At 36.8% G+C, this 17,418-nt stretch overlaps 1 protein-coding gene across 2 annotated transcripts in view; it reads left to right on the plus strand.

Moving 5' to 3' along the window:
- Positions 1-17,418, plus strand: part of LOC105478815 (structural maintenance of chromosomes flexible hinge domain containing 1) — a 151,656-nt gene that overhangs the window by 60,651 nt on the left and 73,587 nt on the right. For both annotated transcript variants that reach the window (XM_024791952.2, XM_071085588.1), the window contains 8 exons: positions 2,285-2,362; positions 2,442-2,561; positions 7,057-7,201; positions 9,432-9,528; positions 10,988-11,060; positions 12,991-13,130; positions 13,813-13,947; positions 16,809-17,036. In XM_024791952.2, the coding sequence (XP_024647720.2) occupies positions 2,285-2,362; positions 2,442-2,561; positions 7,057-7,201; positions 9,432-9,528; positions 10,988-11,060; positions 12,991-13,130; positions 13,813-13,947; positions 16,809-17,036 (1,016 nt within the window). The remainder of the gene's footprint in view (positions 1-2,284; positions 2,363-2,441; positions 2,562-7,056; positions 7,202-9,431; positions 9,529-10,987; positions 11,061-12,990; positions 13,131-13,812; positions 13,948-16,808; positions 17,037-17,418) is intronic.

The raw sequence follows: 17,418 nt of genomic DNA on the forward strand, positions 1-17,418 counted from the left end.
TTTTTATTTAATATTTCAAAGATTTCTTTTTGGTTAGGATCCATTGTTAGAGAATTACTGTGTTGCTTTGGAACTGTCATAGCACCTTTTTAAAAAATATTTTCTGTATTGGGCTCATTTCCTTTGCATCTGGAGTAGTAGTTGCTTATTTTTATTTTTGAATTTACTTTTGTTGGGGCAGGACTTATTTTTTCCTTGACAATGTGTCTATGATGTATGTTTAATAGATTCTTTTGACTTTGCTTCTTGGGTGTATTCAGTGACATAAGTTACGTATGATTTCCTTGTTTATAAATAGCCTTAGCGTGGTGGCTTTCTGCAATGCTGGCTATTGTAGTAATGTATCGGGCGGGTGGGCAGTCTCAGGACTTCCTGTGTAGCTGCAGTGGTATGGGCAATTGTGGTAGTAGAGGTGGTGGCAGAGCTTGTCTCCTTCCTGAGCACTGCACGATTGTTTTAGCAGATGTTTTAATGGGCTGTGCAGGTTGGCCTCCTGTCCAGTATGTGGTGCTAGAAGGTAAGAGCTGGATGCAGCTGTTGTAGTAGCATTTATGGGTTACCTTTGTTAACCAGAAGTACTCTGATGTCCTAGATGATGAACTGGGCTGTGTAACTTCCAGGGGTCCCAGTCCTGTGCTCTGCCCCTGAGGCAGTTGGGGAGGACAGAGCTAGGCAGGGCTGGGCCGGAGAATCCTGCATTTTGGCCACCTCAACAGTGGACACAAGCACCAGCCCTTGCAGGGGTTGCAAGGTAGTTCTCAGGCCCCTGAAGCAATGCTCCAGGGAGGAGCAGAGCAACCAATGCCTTGCCAAAGATCCAGCACGGGGAAAGTGGGGTTGCTAGGGCTCTACAACCTGGCAGGTGATAGTGGGACCTGGTTCTCTATAGTTTTGACCTGGTTGAGTTCCCTCCTACCGTCTGCTATTGGCAGCAAGCTGAAATAGCCAGCCAAGTCCCAGGCAGTCTGTCCTCAGATTGTGAATCTGCCTCCGGCTGCAAAACTTTCTGCCAGGGACAAAAACCAGGCTCCAGGCCATACCCCTCCCAGTCTGGCTCTGCAAAGCAGGGGCCCCCAATTCTCTTACCCATGGCTGGGGCCCATGTTACGCTTGCCTCTCAATTCTGGTTGTGGAGGCTGCTCTCCTCAGTAACAGATCGCAAATCTTAGTCTGGAGATTCTCCATACGAGTGACTGCCACCTATGCTGACTGGCAGGTTTCTGTGCAGCCCCCTGTGACTTAGGATTGGGAATGGCCTCCTTCTATTTGCACCCACTGGGTCTAGGAGTATGAGTGGAGCACTTCCCACTCTCCCCAGTGCTCTCCAAGTCAGATCCAGTGCTTGGTAGGGCCAAGGAGCTCCCACTGGCTTCAGTTGCTCTCTCCCCTTCTCACACGGAGGATTCACTCCCAGTTTTTCATGGGACATGCAGTGCTGTTGCCTACTGAAGTGTTCAAAGTATCCAAAGTTTCTTTTGCTTTTTTTTTTTGAGACAAGGTCTTGCTCTGTTGCCCAGACTGGTACCTTCATAGCTCACTGCGGTCTTGACCTCCTGGGCTCACGCAGTCCTCCCATCTCAGCCTCTCAGGTAGCTGGGACTAATTAGCCGGACCATGCCCGGCTAATTTTTAAATATTTATAGAGACAAGCCATCACTATATTGCCCAGGCTGGTCTCAAATTCTTGGCCTCAGCCTTCCAGAGTGCTGTGGTTACAGGCATGAGCTACCACACTGGGCCTGTTATGCTTTTATGTTGAACTCCTGTGTTCCTTCTTAGATAAAAGTTCACAGTTTGAATACACTATTGTACTGTTTTCAGGTGGGTAAGGTTGACTACTTTTCTCTCTCTCCCTGTTTTTGGTCTGTGTGGTCATGTTACCTACTTGATAAACATTTCGGTTTTGTTCATGAATTGCCTTTTAAAAAATTTTGGGTTTTTGAATATTTGCATTATATAAATCTAGAGTGGGCAATAAATAAGGAATTTTTTGGAGAGGTCGTGTTATTTGTCTATTGTGTTGTCTTCCTTTCTCTTTAAATAGTAATTTTAAATAAAGTGAAAGAGTTTACAAGTAAAGACTTGAAATAAAGAGATTTTAATGAATTGAAGAGTTAACTTATTATTGCTGTTCATTTTCATAGGATAGTGTTAGATCTTTTGAAGCTTCAAAGCAGGTTTTAAAATACAGCAAATAGGTATTTGGTGCCAATGTGACATTGCATGTTTCATGTTTTATGTTAAATTTCTCAAGACAGTATTGTTTCTTTTTTCTTTTATTAAGCTTCAAGTGGAAATAAAGAGATTATTTCGCATATTAGTCAACATGGAGGAAAATGGCCTTACTGGTTTAAAAAAATGGGTGAGTTCTTATTCTGAATGTTAAAAAATACGTTGGTATTGTGTTGACTTGATTTTTAATTTTTTCTTAATTTATCCAGAAAACTTTCAGAAGTTGGGGAATTATACCTTGAAATTACAAGTTGTATTGAATGAAAGTAATGCAGACACTTATGCAGGAAGACCGCTACCATCTAAAGCAATTAAGTTTTCTGTTAAAGGTAAGCAAAACAGTAATATATAATTATATATGCTAAAGATGGCATTTTAAATCCAAAAAGAAAAGAGAGATAAGCCAGTAAAAGATGTTTGAACAATTGGGTAACCATTTCGATTTTATTTTATTATTTTATTTTGTTTTGTTTTGTTTTGTTTTGTTCTTACTTACTTTGAGTTGGGGTCTCATTCTGTCACCCAGGCTGGAGTGCAGTGGCACAATCTCGGCTCACTGCAACCTCCGCTTCCTGGGTTCAAGTGATTCTCCTGCCTCAGTCTCCCAAGTAGCTGGAATTACAGGTGCCCTCCACCGTGCCTGGCTTTTTGTATTTTTAGTAAAGACAAGGTTTCGCCACGTTGACTAGTCTGGTCTTGATCTCATAACGTCTGATGATCTACCCGCTTCAGCCTCCCAAAGTGCTGGGATTACAGATGTGAGCCACCACACCTGGCCCATCTTGATTTTTAAATAGCTTTATAAGTCTGCTTGATAATCATATTCCTTCTGAATTTTGAAGACATTGTTTTCTACTTTTCATTGTTGCTGGTAAAGTCTAAAACTGTCCTGATTCCTGACCCTTGGCTTATGGCCCCTCCTCCCCCAAAATGTTCTCTGTTCCCTAATCCTCAAGTGTTTAGGGAATCCCAGTTTCTGAAATATTCAATTGTATGATTTAGTGTGGGCCTGTTTTTATCTAGTATCATCCAGCCATGTACCTCATAGACCCTTTCAGTCTGGAAATCTCTGTTTTGTTTTCTGGGAATTTTTCTTGAATCACTTTGATTTTTTCTCTTTTCTTCTCCCCTCCCCTCCCCTCCCCTCCCCTCCCCTCCCCTCCCCTCCCCTCCCCTCCCCTCCCCTCCCCTCCCTTCCCTTCCCCTTCCCTCCCCTCTCCTCTTTTCTCTCCCCTCTCCCCTCTCCCCTCTTCTTTCTTTCATTTTCAATGGGATCTTACACTTGCCCGGGCTGGAGTGCAGTGGCACGATGTCAGCTCACTGCAACCTCTGCCTGCCAGGTTAAAGTGATTCTCCTTGCCTCAACCTCCCAAGTAGCTGGGATTACAGGTGCCCACCACCACACCTGGCTAATTTTTTTGTATTTTTAGTAGAGATGGTGTTTCACTATGTTGGCCAGGCTGGTCTCGAACTCCTGACCTCATGATCCGCCCTCCTTGGCCTCCCAAAGTGTTGGGGTTACAGGCATGAGCCATCACCTCTGGCCTCTTGTCTTTTTTGGAGATGGTGTCTTGCTCTGTTGCCTAGGCTGGAGTGCAGTGGTGTGATTGCAGCTCACTGCACCTAATTTTTTTTTTTTTTTTTTTTTTTTTTTTTTGGAGATGGAGTTTTGCTCTTGTTGCCCAGGCTGGAGGGCTGGAGTGCAATGGTGTGATCTCGGCTTACTGCAACCTCCGACTCCCAGGTTCAAGTGAATCTTCTGCCTCAACCTCCCAAGTAGCTGGGATTACAGGTGCCCACCACCACACCTGGCTAATTTTTTTGTATTTTTAGTAGAGACGGTGTTTCACTATGTTGGCCAGGCTGGTCTCGAACTCCTGACCTCATGATCCGCCCTCCTTGGCCTCCCAAAGTGTTGGGGTTACAGGCATGAGCCATCACCTCTGCTCACTGCACCTAATTTTTTTTTTTTTTTTTTTTGGAGATGGAGTTTTGCTCTTGTTGCCCAGGCTGGAGGGCTGGAGTGCAATGGTGTGATCTCGGCTTACTGCAACCTCCGACTCCCAGGTTCAAGTGGATCTTCTGCCTCAGCCTCCCAAGTAGCTGGGATTACAGGCATGCGCCACCATGCCCAGCTAATTTTGTATTTTTAGTAGAGATGGGGTTTTTTCATGTTGGTGAGGCTGGTCTTGAACTTCTGACCTCAGGTGATCCACCGGCCTCGGCCTCCCAAAGTGCTGGGATTACAGATGTTAGCCACCGCACCTGGCCCTAATTTTTAAAAAACATTTTTTTGTAGGGACAGGGTCTCGCTATGTTATGTTGCCCATTTTGGCCTCAGACACCTAACCTCAAGCCATCTTCCTGCCTCAGCCTTCTAAAGTGCTGGGATTACAGGCTTGAGCCATTGTGCCCAGCCTGTTCTTTTTTTCTAAAACATCTAATGTTAAGATGTTGGATTTCAGGATTGGTATATTATTTTTGTTTTTTCTACTTGCCATCTCTTGGTTTTGTTTTACTACCGTATTGGAGATTTTCTTAACAGCTGGATGTTCTATGCTATTTTTTCCTTTTTGCTACCATTTTTAGTTTCTAAAATCTCTTTTAAAATAATCTTGTTAAACAATTCCTTAAGCATTCTCTTCCTACTTCATGAATTTAGTATCTTTATTCTCTGAGGATATTAATAATAGTGGGTTTTTTTTTTATAGCATTTTCCCTGATTCATAGTTTGTTTCCTCCATGTTGCTTTTTCTCCTCCTTGTCTTTATTAGATATTCTCTTATATAATTAGTGATTTGCTTACATTGAAGAATAGGGCACTTAAAAACTTAAATTTCCTTGGGGGAAGTTATGATACGAGAATTTTTAGGTCTTGTCTCTTTGGCTGTTTCCATTCCCCAGAGTGGAGCCTTTCAGTCACCTGCTAAAAGGGTAAAGACGTAGCTGCCAGCATTTTGGGAACCAAGCTGGGAAAGACCATTTGTGTGTGTTTGTGGGAGTCCTCACATTTAGTATATAATTTTCCACTTGATTTTCCTATTTTCAATAAACACTTTCCTATTTTCAATGACACTTTTAAATTTGATTAATTATATTTTAAAATACAGACAGGGGCTCACTATGTCACCCATGCTGGTCTTGAACTCCTGGGCTCAAGTTATCCTGCTTTCTTGGCCTCCCAAAGTGCTGAGGTTATAGGTTTGAGCCACCACGCCTGATCAGTGACACTTTTAGTAGTGGTGTGTCTCTCACTTCTGGACCTTTTCTTCTTTCCCTAAAGAATTAACCTTCCATCTTTTGCTGGGGATGAGGAGGGTCGTTGACTAGCCCATGCGTTGAAGGATGGGGATCTGCGAAACTGTTTCTCAAACTGACTTCAGCTAACCTTGTTTTATTTCAGTTTCACTACAACTTTCTACAGCCATCCCTGAGACTTTTGGGCATCTGATAACTGTGAATCAGATTCGGTCTCTGCTTGCTTTGTTGTTTGAGTATTTGATGTTCTTAGGTCTTTCTGCTAAGTCAGTTACACTTACTCATATGTCTTTGGCTTTCCAATTCTATTACTCTCATCTTTTTTCTTGTTTACTGCTTTTATAGAGTCATTGTTACAGGGTTTTTGGAGAGAACTGATCTAAATCTAAGTAGCTGTGATATCAAGAAGGACCACCTTGGAGTGGTTTTCTTTTTTTTTAATGTTTTAGGAGACTTTTTTATACATAAATCTCTGTTCTTTTAACACCTGTGGAACATATATTCATAAGATGGGTTTGCTGTAGTTTAAGCAGTTTCCTGTTGATGAATCATGTTGATTGTTTCCAAGTTTTTGGCTATTAGAAACCGTAGTGCTATTTGGTAAAAAAAATTATGCTGCTTTCTGTACATATGTTAGAATCTCCTTAGGGTGATACCAAGAAGTGGACATCCCAAAAGGCTATGCCAAGAAGTACCTTCACTTCTCACTATGAGAGTTCCAGTTGACTGCATGCTCATTCCTGGCTGAACTATATATTTATTTAGCATAGTTGGTGGTGAAACTGCTTCTCTAATTTTTAGATTGTGTACCTCTTCTAGCCATTATTGGACATTGTATGCTATCTATGAATGCTTGTTAATTTACTATACCCATTTTAATAGTTTAAAGCTGTGGTTCTCAAATTTGAGTTTGTATCAGATTCACCCGAAAAGAAACACAGCTTGCTGAATTTCACCGAGTTTCTGATTCAGCAGGTTTGAGGTGGGCCCTAGAATTTGCATTTCTAATAAGTTCTCAGGGGATGCTAAAACTTCAAGACTAGACACCACGCTTTGAGAACAGCTGATTTATAGGAGGGTTTCATGAAGTCTGAATTTTCCTTGTTACACATGTTGCAAATATTTTCTCGTGTGGAGCTTCTGTTTAACTTCATCATATATATCATTTTATAACTATTGAATATCGTGTTTTGCCTTTAAAGTTCTTTCCTATGAAAAGGTACAACAGCTGGGCATGGTGGCTCACGCCTGGGGAGGCAGGTGGGTAGCTTGAGTTCAGGAGTTCAAGACCAGTGGGCAACATGATGAGACCCTGTTGCTACAAAAAATACAAAAATTAGCCAGGTGTAGTGGTACACACCTGTAGTCCCAGCTACTCGGGAGGTTTTTCCCAAGTGGATTGTCTGCATAATATATAATTTTTGTGCTGATTTTAAAATGTTATTTTTAGTATAGTCTAAAATAGATTTCTAAAATTTCTCATATAGAAATGGATCTGTTTTTGACCCCCAATGGATTTTCCCACCAATGTACTTGCTTTTCATTTCATTTTTGTTTTTGTTGAAGAGGGTAAGCCAGAGAAATTTTCTTGTGTTCTTCTGGATCATCATTGTCGTGTTGGAGTTCCATTTAATATCCCTCTGGAGTTTCAGGATGAATTTGGTCATACCAGTCAACTAGTAACTGATATTCAACCAGTTCTTGAAGCAAGGTAATTTGAAGGATCAATACATATTTGTCCTTTCATATTTGCTAAGCATTCGCTCTTTTTTTCAGCTTAATTTTTTTTGTGTGTAAGGTGTTCAACTTTAGTATTATTTAAAATATTAGTGAATTATATCTGAGTAATTTAGCTCCAAGCTATCCTCTGTAACTAGTGTCATATATAAATTGCTTCACCGAAGTTTATATTTTGACTGAATTTATTGCTGAAATTAAGGTGTTTATGTCTTACTCCATGTTCTTTTGCAAGTATGATATAATGTCTCAATTCATTATTTGAAATACTTCATTCTGTGTCTTCTGTCATCACTGTTTTCTCTTTTAGGGTTCTTAGTTATTGGATGTTGGACCTTCTGTACTGAATCCCCAATTTTTTAAAAAAATGTCCTCAATCTTTTTGTGTTTCTGTTTTACTTTCTGATAAATGTTCTCAACCTTGTGCTTACTACCTTTCCATTGAGTTTTTCCTTTTTGCTAATGTATTTTTAGTTGCCATGAGTTCTTTTTGGTTCTCTGAAATTTTTTGAAGACCCTCTTTTTGTTTTATGAGTGTAGTACCGTTTTCACTGATAAAACAAATGGTTTTTTTTTTTTTTTTTTTTTTTTTTTAAAGTTTTCTTTTGCCTATACAGATACTCTGTTGTCTCCAACTTAGTCGATTGCTTGTTCTTGGTCTCTAGAGATATCTGGTTATTGGTCGTCTGCTTGTAAATGAGTAGGAGACTGGAATGCAGGTGAAAGAATGTGGAGAGGCTGTTGCCTGTGAGCTCCACTGTGGGATGATCTGTCTGGAGTACATTGTTGGGGGAAATCCTGTTAGTATTTTTAGGTCTTGGGCTGGGCAGTTTCCTCAAAGAAGAATCTTCAGTCTTTTGCCTGGAGCGGGGAATAGTTTGGTTCCTAATCAAAGAACAGGGCTGGGGTGGGAATTGGGGAGGAGAGGTCTCAGTATCCATATGCATTCGTTCCAGATTACCTCTTCTCTTCTTTTTAGTATTTCATTCTCATCCTCAACTTACCTCGTGTCCCTGGTTCAGAGATCTTCTGTTTTAACCTTTTCAGAGATTTATCTTTCACTCATCTGCCAGAGGCAGAGACGAGAGATCTGGAGATCTGAGATCTAAACTTTTCATCAGTCTTTTTGCTTGTTTGTTTAAACCTTTTCCTTTTGCCAATTCTGAACAGTACCTGGGCACTCTATGAGAGAGGTTGGTTTCTAGCTTTTTCTATTTCTGTTTTATGATTCAGCTTTTTGGAGACTGCTGATACTTGCCACTTGTCTGTCCTGTTTTCTAGCAGATAAGTTTGGTTGCCCTGTCTCTGCTTCCTTTCTGTTTTTTCTTTATTTTTTCCTTTAATAATAAAATAAATCCCTTTACTGTCATATTAGTGGGATTTTAAGAGACAGTGAAAGTAGGTGTATATGTTTAATGTGCCATCTTTCCCAGGGGATTTATTTTATCTTGTGTGCCACATTACATCTTTTTTCAAATGAGCTTTACAGTTTATTCTGAAAATACCTGTAAACACTTAAATTCCATTCCTCAGAAAAATTAGGCTTTTCTCCATCATGGTATATTTTTTACTTTTTTCCCCTTTACCTTTGACAAAGTAAAATTTTGCCACTGCAGAGGTCTACATCTGGTCAAATCTGATGAAATTAGCTTTGGAATCAGCTTTAGGAACCATATTACTCATGGAAGTAGATTAGGTGATATCGCCGGTTTATGTCCTCATAAGCCTGTCTGTTATTATTTGGACTTTTATCTAAATTGCCATTCGTTTTAATAATAGATGCCCGTAAGTCTCTAAAATCCCACTGGTGAAATATTTGAAAGAATTCATGTTAAATGCTGAGGACATCCTTAAACCTGGCTTCTTTGGATATTTCCTTTTCTTAGGCTTGTATACATGGTCTAGCATTAGATTAGGTACTACGTTGTATCTTTACTAATTCAATACGTGCTATTTTAATTTTACATTATACCTATTGTATCATTTTCAGTGTTTAACCCATTGGCATCACTTATTAATACTTGTTGGATCAGTTTTCTTTGTAAAAGAAATCCATTGGAATTTTTTTCTGTTTAGTTCTTTATATATAAAAAATATTTTATTAGAAAAATAGACATGGCAATGTTACATAGGAAAGCAAAAACACATTTGCAGCTTACTTGTAGGCAATTGAGGGGAGTTAAAAAATAATTTTTTTTCCCCAGTGGTTTATCTTTACATTATGAAGAAATAACCAAAGGACCAAATTGTGTAATTCGAGGTGTTACAGCTAAGGGCCCTGTAAACTCTTGTCAAGGCAAGGTAAGCATTATGTATAGATCCTATGATACTTGTTAAGTATTTATTTCATATGGTAAGAATGAAATTGTAAATGAAAAGTGGAATGACCTATTTTTAAAAAACAGATGATAGTAATTGGGTTTTTAGGAATTTATCAGCATTATGCCACCTGACTTATCAGTTACATCTGTAAGAAAAATTGGCACATTTCCTACTATTGTTGGTTAAACATGAATTAAATATTTTTCATCTGTCCCCATTATCGCTATTTCAGTTCTTTCACATTCAAAGTCATTTTTTTGGCGGTTATCCAGGACTATGCCGTTTTGGGTTTTTTTTTTCTCTGTCTCTCCTACTGTTTCTGTCCACTTTTGAATATTTTTCTTAGAACAAAAATGACAATTAGAAATATGGGAAACTTCAGCTCACATCTTTAAACATATCACTTTGATATTTAGATAAAAGGAAGTGTTTGGTGAGAGATACAGTTAAGGAAGGAATCCTATGCATAGTTTGTTGGTCTAAAAAAAAAAACAGGGAAGCTAAAGATAGAAACTCTAATAAAGTAATTTTTCAATTAGGTCTATACAGCAGCTAATAGACTTAACTGACTAAAAGGAACACTGTAGCTAATTTTTTTTTCAGTGTATCATTACTTTAAATATTTAAATATTTTCCCTATCAGTGTGATGTTTAAAACAGCGCATGTGTATTTTTTTCAAGTACTGTATACTGCTTTGTATAATCAAGTCAACAATTGAGTTCTTGATTCTTTCTGAATTCAGATTTTTCTGGAAAAAGAACTTGAAATTCACAGAAAATTTGACTTTAGTAAGATAAACTTACTAAAAATTCCTAGATTATAAAAACCTTTTTATTTTGAAATAACTTTAGAGGAAATAACTTACAAAGGAGTTCGAAGATAGTATAGAGAGGTTGCATGTAGAAAGTTCTTCCTGTTAATGTCTGACAGAACTTTATATATTTATCCACATATCGACAAAATACTACTAACAAAACTGTGGACTTTTTTTATTGTCTCCAGTTAATTTATTTTTCTGCTCCAGGATCCAATATAGAGTACCACATTGCATTTCAAAATTTTGTGATTTTTGTTTCTACTTTACTATTTCATATGTTTTATAATATCTATCTTGATTATGATAATTATTCAGAGGTTATGCCTTTTGAGAATAAAAATTTAAGAGAAAAATTGATCCTAAAATGATATTCCTATTTTGGAAAAGTAGGTTCTACCATAATTCTGTTCATTTCACTGTCTATAAGGAAGCAATATTGATCAATTTTTTTCCTCTAAGATTTCTGACTCCATATATGATAATTTTAGTAAGTATAAAATTGGTAAGTAATTTCTACAATGGTATGAAAATAAAACCAAAATATAAATCAGAATTGATGTGATAAACTACTTAAGTTTGTATTTAGGACTGGGTTTAATTTTTACTGGTTTTTTCAACAGAATTATAATCTGAAGGTTACTCTGCCGGGCTTAAAAGAAGACTCACAGATTTTGAAAATGAAATTACTACCTGGTAATATTATTTCAAGAAATATTCATAATTATTTAAAATAATATTCTTATGTTAAAGTATAATGCTATAAAGTTAGAGATTTTTGGGCTTTTAGTAGTGGTATAAATCTTGAAAATACATTTAAATGTCAAACCATAGCACTAACAGAAATGACCAGTTTTTAAAAAGGAAAACATTTAGGAAGATGTTATTGACATTCTAAATATAACATTGGGAGAAAAGTTTGGGTATTGAAAATGTTTTGGGGGACTATTTCTTGGAATATATCTATTAGGCTTTATTAGAGATGGGTCTGTTCTTTACATTTTGTTTATACAACTGTTACATATTTTAAGAAAAAATTTTAATGTTATTTTTATTAAGTTAATAACTTGAGAAAATGAAGTTGCATTAAAGTTACATGGGATAGAATATGCTGGGTAATTTGAGAGGCAGTCTATAGTAGAGGTTCTAAGTGCATTCTGGAGTCAGCCCTGCTGGGTTAGTGTCTAGGTAAACTCGTTCTATGCCTCAATTTCTTCTTGTGTAAAATGAGATAATATCTACTCCCTTGGGGTTGTTAGGAGTATTAAATGAGTTACTACAGGTAGTCCTTGCCTTGCACAGTTCTGTAGTACTCAATGGAGGACACAGTTCCAATACGCAAGAGTTTTCATTAACACCTGCTGTACCAAGTAAGAACTGCCTGCACCTGTAAAACACAGCAATGTTTAGCATGTTAGTTTTAGCTCTGATATGAACAATACCACAATCATATCTGTGTGCATATGTGATCTTGTTACTGGTTGTAGGTAAAAAGAAACATATCAGCTATTTGCTTTCACAAATTCAAGTTGTTTGACATTTTCCTCCAGTGTGAATTGTTAAAGAATTTAGGTAGGTCCATTGGTGGAAGTACAAGAAAAAAATCATACGTATCAACAAACATTCATTTATTTTAGAGGTTAGATTATTAAATAATAAGTATGGATTTGAGTAGTATATTTCTCAGTAGCTAGATAGTTCTTTTTGAGGGGTATATAGGAAGTATCATGGTATAGTGATAAAAGTCAAGGAGTTTCAAATTACAAATCAGGATTTAAACCTATGTTTGCTACTTACTAGCCTGGTGACCTGGAAGAAATACTTAATTTATCTGAATCCCAGTTTCCTTCCCTGTAAAATGGGGATGGTAATAGTAATATCTTCATTAAGATTATTGTGACGTTTATGTAAAAATAATCCTTAATAAAACTTAGCACAATACTTCATATATAGCAAATAAATGAATATTAACTAATATTAGTACAAAGTATAATAAATATTTTCAGTAATTCTCTCCATGTACTTGTGTTATCAGTATGTAGCATTAATTGAATTTTAAAATATCAGTGTTTATGGAACAAATCAGACTGGCTTACTGCAGAAATGTAAGCCTACTTTTCTTAATCTTAGAGGAAATTTGTGATGTTAATTGCTTATGACATCAGAGGTAGTGGACAATCTAACAAGTGAATGACCTGATCATGTCATTACAAGAACTAATTCTTTGAATGTCTAAAACATATAGTTACTTGTGCCGGAAAAATCATCATGTAAAATTGTTAAATAGTTTTAATAAGCCGTTATTTTTCTTTTTGAATACCTTTTCCCCAGTATCTTTTAAAGATTTTAGGTGATTTCTAATGTGAATTATCACTGTGTCGTACCTTGTGGAATAAAACTTAGCCTAGACACCAAGCATTTTATACAGTTGAGATAAGTCTTGTCATGTATTGAATCTATGCATTTTGGGATGAAACCGATTAAACATGGACATTGCCTGTATTTTTCTTTCTTGGCAATATTTATAAAATATTGAGTCTTTAATGCTAAAGTTGTTTCTTTTGCTATTTCAGTACTTCAGTCTTTGAAACCTGAATATGTATTTCATTGTATAATTTACTGTTAGGTCAGCCTCGTCGATTGAAAGTGAAACCTGATTCCGAAATTTTAGTTATAGAAAATGGAACAGCTTTCCCATTTCAGGTGGAAGTTTTAGATGAATCAGACAACATAACAGCACAACCAAAATTGATTGTTCATTGTAAGGTAAGCTTATTGGAAGATACTTCGATTATTTTGAGTCCCTTATAGTAAGTGGCAGTGACTATTTTAGCCACTTAATAGTAAATCTTACATAGGATTTAAGTCTGAAATGATTATTCCATGGAGGGATTTGTGGGATCTTATTGCCAATAGTTTTTTTTTTTTTAATCATTCCTAAACCAATAAAGATGCCACCTGTGCCCAGTTTCATAAATTCGTGGATGAAGGTTTACTCACCTCTCCTTCCTTGACTCCATCCCTCTCATTTTATATGAATTATACATGAATAGAAAGACAAAAATGTCTTTCAAGATTGGGAATGGGCTGCTCTGCCTGTGGAATAGCCTTTATTCCTTTATTTTAGGGGAAAAAAAAATTGGGAATGATGCTTAAATGAAGGTAGGTAAAAGACCACAGAAAGAAAAGGAAAATCCAGTTAAGTAAAAAAGAAAAGGATTGTGATTGAGGAGGTTGGTTTTCCTTCCAAAACAGATAAATTTTACATAGTACAGTAGAAAATTACTGTTTTTGTTCAGTATTCAAGAGTTTTAGTGACTTTTACTTAGAATTTTCTTATTCATTGCCAGAAATAGTAGCTCTAGTGAATTATTTGAAACTTTGAACAATTATGGAATAATCAAATACATTTGATAGGGTCTTACATTATTTTGCATCCTTCAAATAGTTTTCAGGTGCTCCAAACCTTCCAGTCTATGTTGTAGATTGCAGTAGTTCCGGAACCAGTATTTTAACAGGATCTGCAATTCAAGTTCAGAATATTAAAAAAGACCAGATGCTTAAAGCAAGAATTGAAATACCTGTAAGTTATTATTGTTACTCATTGATACTGTATTGAGTCTTCATACAAATAGTCTTCAACTGCTTAATATACATGTTTTGCAAAATTGTTAACTTCTAAAAATGAGGTATTTGTGGTTCTTTCAGCCAAAGCAAAGCAAAGGCAATATGAAATGCTATAATGACTATTTTAACATTTGTGTCAAATATTAGTAATTGTCTTGATTTTTACAGTGTCTTTATTATAGTGTCTGAAACTATTACTGATTTATATTTCCCTAAAATAGTTTTCTCCTATTAAAATACATAATTTTATTCTTTTGCCTTTTTTTTTTTTTTTAAGAGTTAGGGTCTCATTCTGTTGTCTAGGTTGGAGTGCAGTGGCACAATCATGACTTACTGCAGCCTCCAACTCCTAAGCTCTAGTGATCCTCTCACCTCAGCCTCCCAAGTAACTGGGACTACAGACAAGGACCAATGCACCTGATTATTTATTTATTATTTATTTTTTGAGAAAGAGGGTCTTGCTGTGTTGCTCAGTCTGATCTCAAATTCCTGGCAACAGACAGTCTTCCCACCTTGGCCTCCCAAAGTGCTGAAGTTACAGGCGTGCACCACTGTGCCTAGCCCTTTTGCTTTTTATGGTTCTCATTTGTTTTAGAAAGTTTGGTAAATATCTCCATTTAAACCACCACAGAAGAACATATAAACCTTTAATTTGTGTATATAATTTTCTATACACACATAGCTTTTTATTTGTATTTTTACACAAAGGGATTTCTTTTTTTTGTTTTTTTTTTTGAGACAGAGTCTCACTCTGTCTCCCAGGCTGGAGTGCAGTGGCGCAATCTCGGCTCACTGCAAGCTCCCGCTCCCGGGTTCACGCTGTTTTCCTGCCTCAGCCTCCCAAGTAGCTGGGACTACAGGCACCCGCCACTACGCCCGGATAATTTTTTGTATTTTTAGTAGAGATGGGGTTTCACCGTGTTAGCCAGGATGGTCTTGATCTCCTGACCTCATAATCCACCCGCCTCGGCCTCCCAAAGTGCTGAGATTACAGGTGTGAGCCACTGCGCCTGGCCCACAAAGGGATTTCTATATCATGTGCCAGTAGGATACTTTTTATTGGCGATGCATCATGGCTGATAGCGAAGCCAGCATGGAGGCAGAAGCTGTAAACAGTCTAAGGTTGTGGAGTGGGATAACAAATACTTAAGTAAAACTTCTAAGGTTGCTGAGTACAGATACTTAAGTAAAATACTTAAATGTGATTTCTTAGTAATTGATAATGGTGATAGATAATCTAACTGGTTGATTAACTTATACTTTCCTACTAATTATACATCAGTTATTAACATAGCTTGAACCTCAAATGGATACAAGATGTCTTTTACTTTTTGAATTAGAATGAGGTGACTCTTCATTCCAGTTCTTTTTAAGCTGGTTATATTTGATAACCTTAAAGTATTTTTTATGCATTTTCTTTATGCAATAATATGGGCAACATACTTTTGAGCACACTTTCTTGCAAAAGATTACTATGAATTAGGGAGGAATCTGGACTTGGAGGCAAGAGCAGCAGGCATTAGGACTTATGTAAAAACTACAGACCAATCAGCAGAAGACCAAGAATTCAGGTCAATTAAAACGAATGCCAACAGAAATCCTCTAATATGCAGTTAGAAAATGTTATCCAATGGCAGTAACTGAGTTTAGGAGTAAAGCAAATAAGATACAACAGAAGATGGTTGTGTGCCTGACATTCTGTGAGGTAGGAATTTTTAATATCACTCACATGGATAGTCTTCCATAAGTTAAATGGCTACAACTGGATGAGGAAGGAGACATGAGTTAGGTAAGATTATAAAGGTATTTTATGTTTAAACTTGTTTTAAATTTAGTGTATGCTGTTGAATAGACTAACTAGATTATGAAATAATAATGTAATATTTTAATTTTGTGTGCCTAAAATCAATTTATATAGCATAATCTAGGTCTTTTCTTTGATCTGTAGAACACTGGTGTGCCAATAATAAATTGTAAATATGCCGATACATTGACCAGTTGTCTTTAGGGCGTCTAGAGTCCTTCTTTGGCTATAAACAACCTTGATCACTTACCCCAATGTGTTATGAATTGAAAAAATACTGAAAGCTTAATGTAATCTATTATCATTAAATAATATATTTTATGGTAGCTGTTTGTCTCTGATTTTTAGAAAGTTCTTAATTTCTTACATCTTTATTCTTATTCATAAATACTAACAGAGTATGAACATAATTAAAATTTCACAAGTTGGCAATACTTTTAAAGAAACTTGGAAATAAGAGGAAGGGACCGGGTGTAGTGGCTGATGCCTGTAATCCCAGCACTTTGGAAGACCAAGGCCAGTGGATCACCTGAGGTCAAGAGTTTGAGACCAGCCTGGCCAACATGGTGAAACCCGTCTCTGCTGAAAATACAAAAATTAGCTGTGCGTGGTGGTGGTCGCCTGTAATCCCAGCTACTCTGGAGGCTGAGGCAGGAGAGTGGTTTGAACCCAGAAGGCAGAGGTTGCAGTGAGCCAAGATCGCGCCACTGCCCTCCAGCTGGGAGGCAAAGCAAGACTCTGTCTCAAAAATAAAAATAAAAAAATAAAAAAGAGGAAGGGAATCCTTTTAGTCCAAATATAATTGTTTTTGTTTCAAGAATGTGGCCACTGTCGTTTATAACCTGATGGTATAACATACGGAATTATTAATAGTACAATGCCATCTTAATGACAAAACCTGTGAGTATAACAATGTATGAGATGGTCTTCCCTAATATTGAAAGTAAATTCTTCAGGAGTGTAAGATTTCAGTACAGATATCACTCAGTGTTTGTGTTTTCTTCTCTTCCTAGAGTTGTAAAGATGTGGCACCTGTGGAGAAGACTATTAAGTTACTTCCCAGTAGCCATGTTGCAAGACTACAAATATTCAGTGTGGAAGGACAAAAGGCAATTCAGATCAAACATCAGGATGAGGTTAATTGGATAGCAGGTGATATTATGCGTAATCTTATTTTTCAAATGTATGATGAAGGAGAAAGAGAAATCAATATAACATCCGCTTTAGCAGAAAAAATTAAAGTAAGTATCTCTAACAGATTGGTTATTTGTAAGAACTTTTTAAATTTTATGTTTGTAAGACTTTGAACAAGCCGTTTTGTGGGTAGTCTCTAAAAAAGAAAGTTGTCACAGACAAATTATACTATCATTTCAAATTCTAAGAAGAATAAGCTTTTTTCATGGAGTAGGTTGAAATGCGAATGATTCATGTGTGACAAAATTATACTTAGAAAAAAATGATTTTGACATTTAAAAATCTAGGTTTTGGCATTTTGTTTAGTTGTGCTCTTCCTGACTAGCTGTTTTTCTGCAATCGCAGTTAACATCACCACCTTGATAAAGCTAGCAATAAATTGGTAGCAGTTTTGAAAGCACTAAACAAAAGATCTGTTAAAGGCAAGCA

The sequence above is a fragment of the Macaca nemestrina genome, chromosome 19 (genome assembly GCF_043159975.1).
Source record: "Macaca nemestrina isolate mMacNem1 chromosome 19, mMacNem.hap1, whole genome shotgun sequence".
NCBI classification, from domain to species: domain Eukaryota; kingdom Metazoa; phylum Chordata; class Mammalia; order Primates; family Cercopithecidae; genus Macaca; species Macaca nemestrina.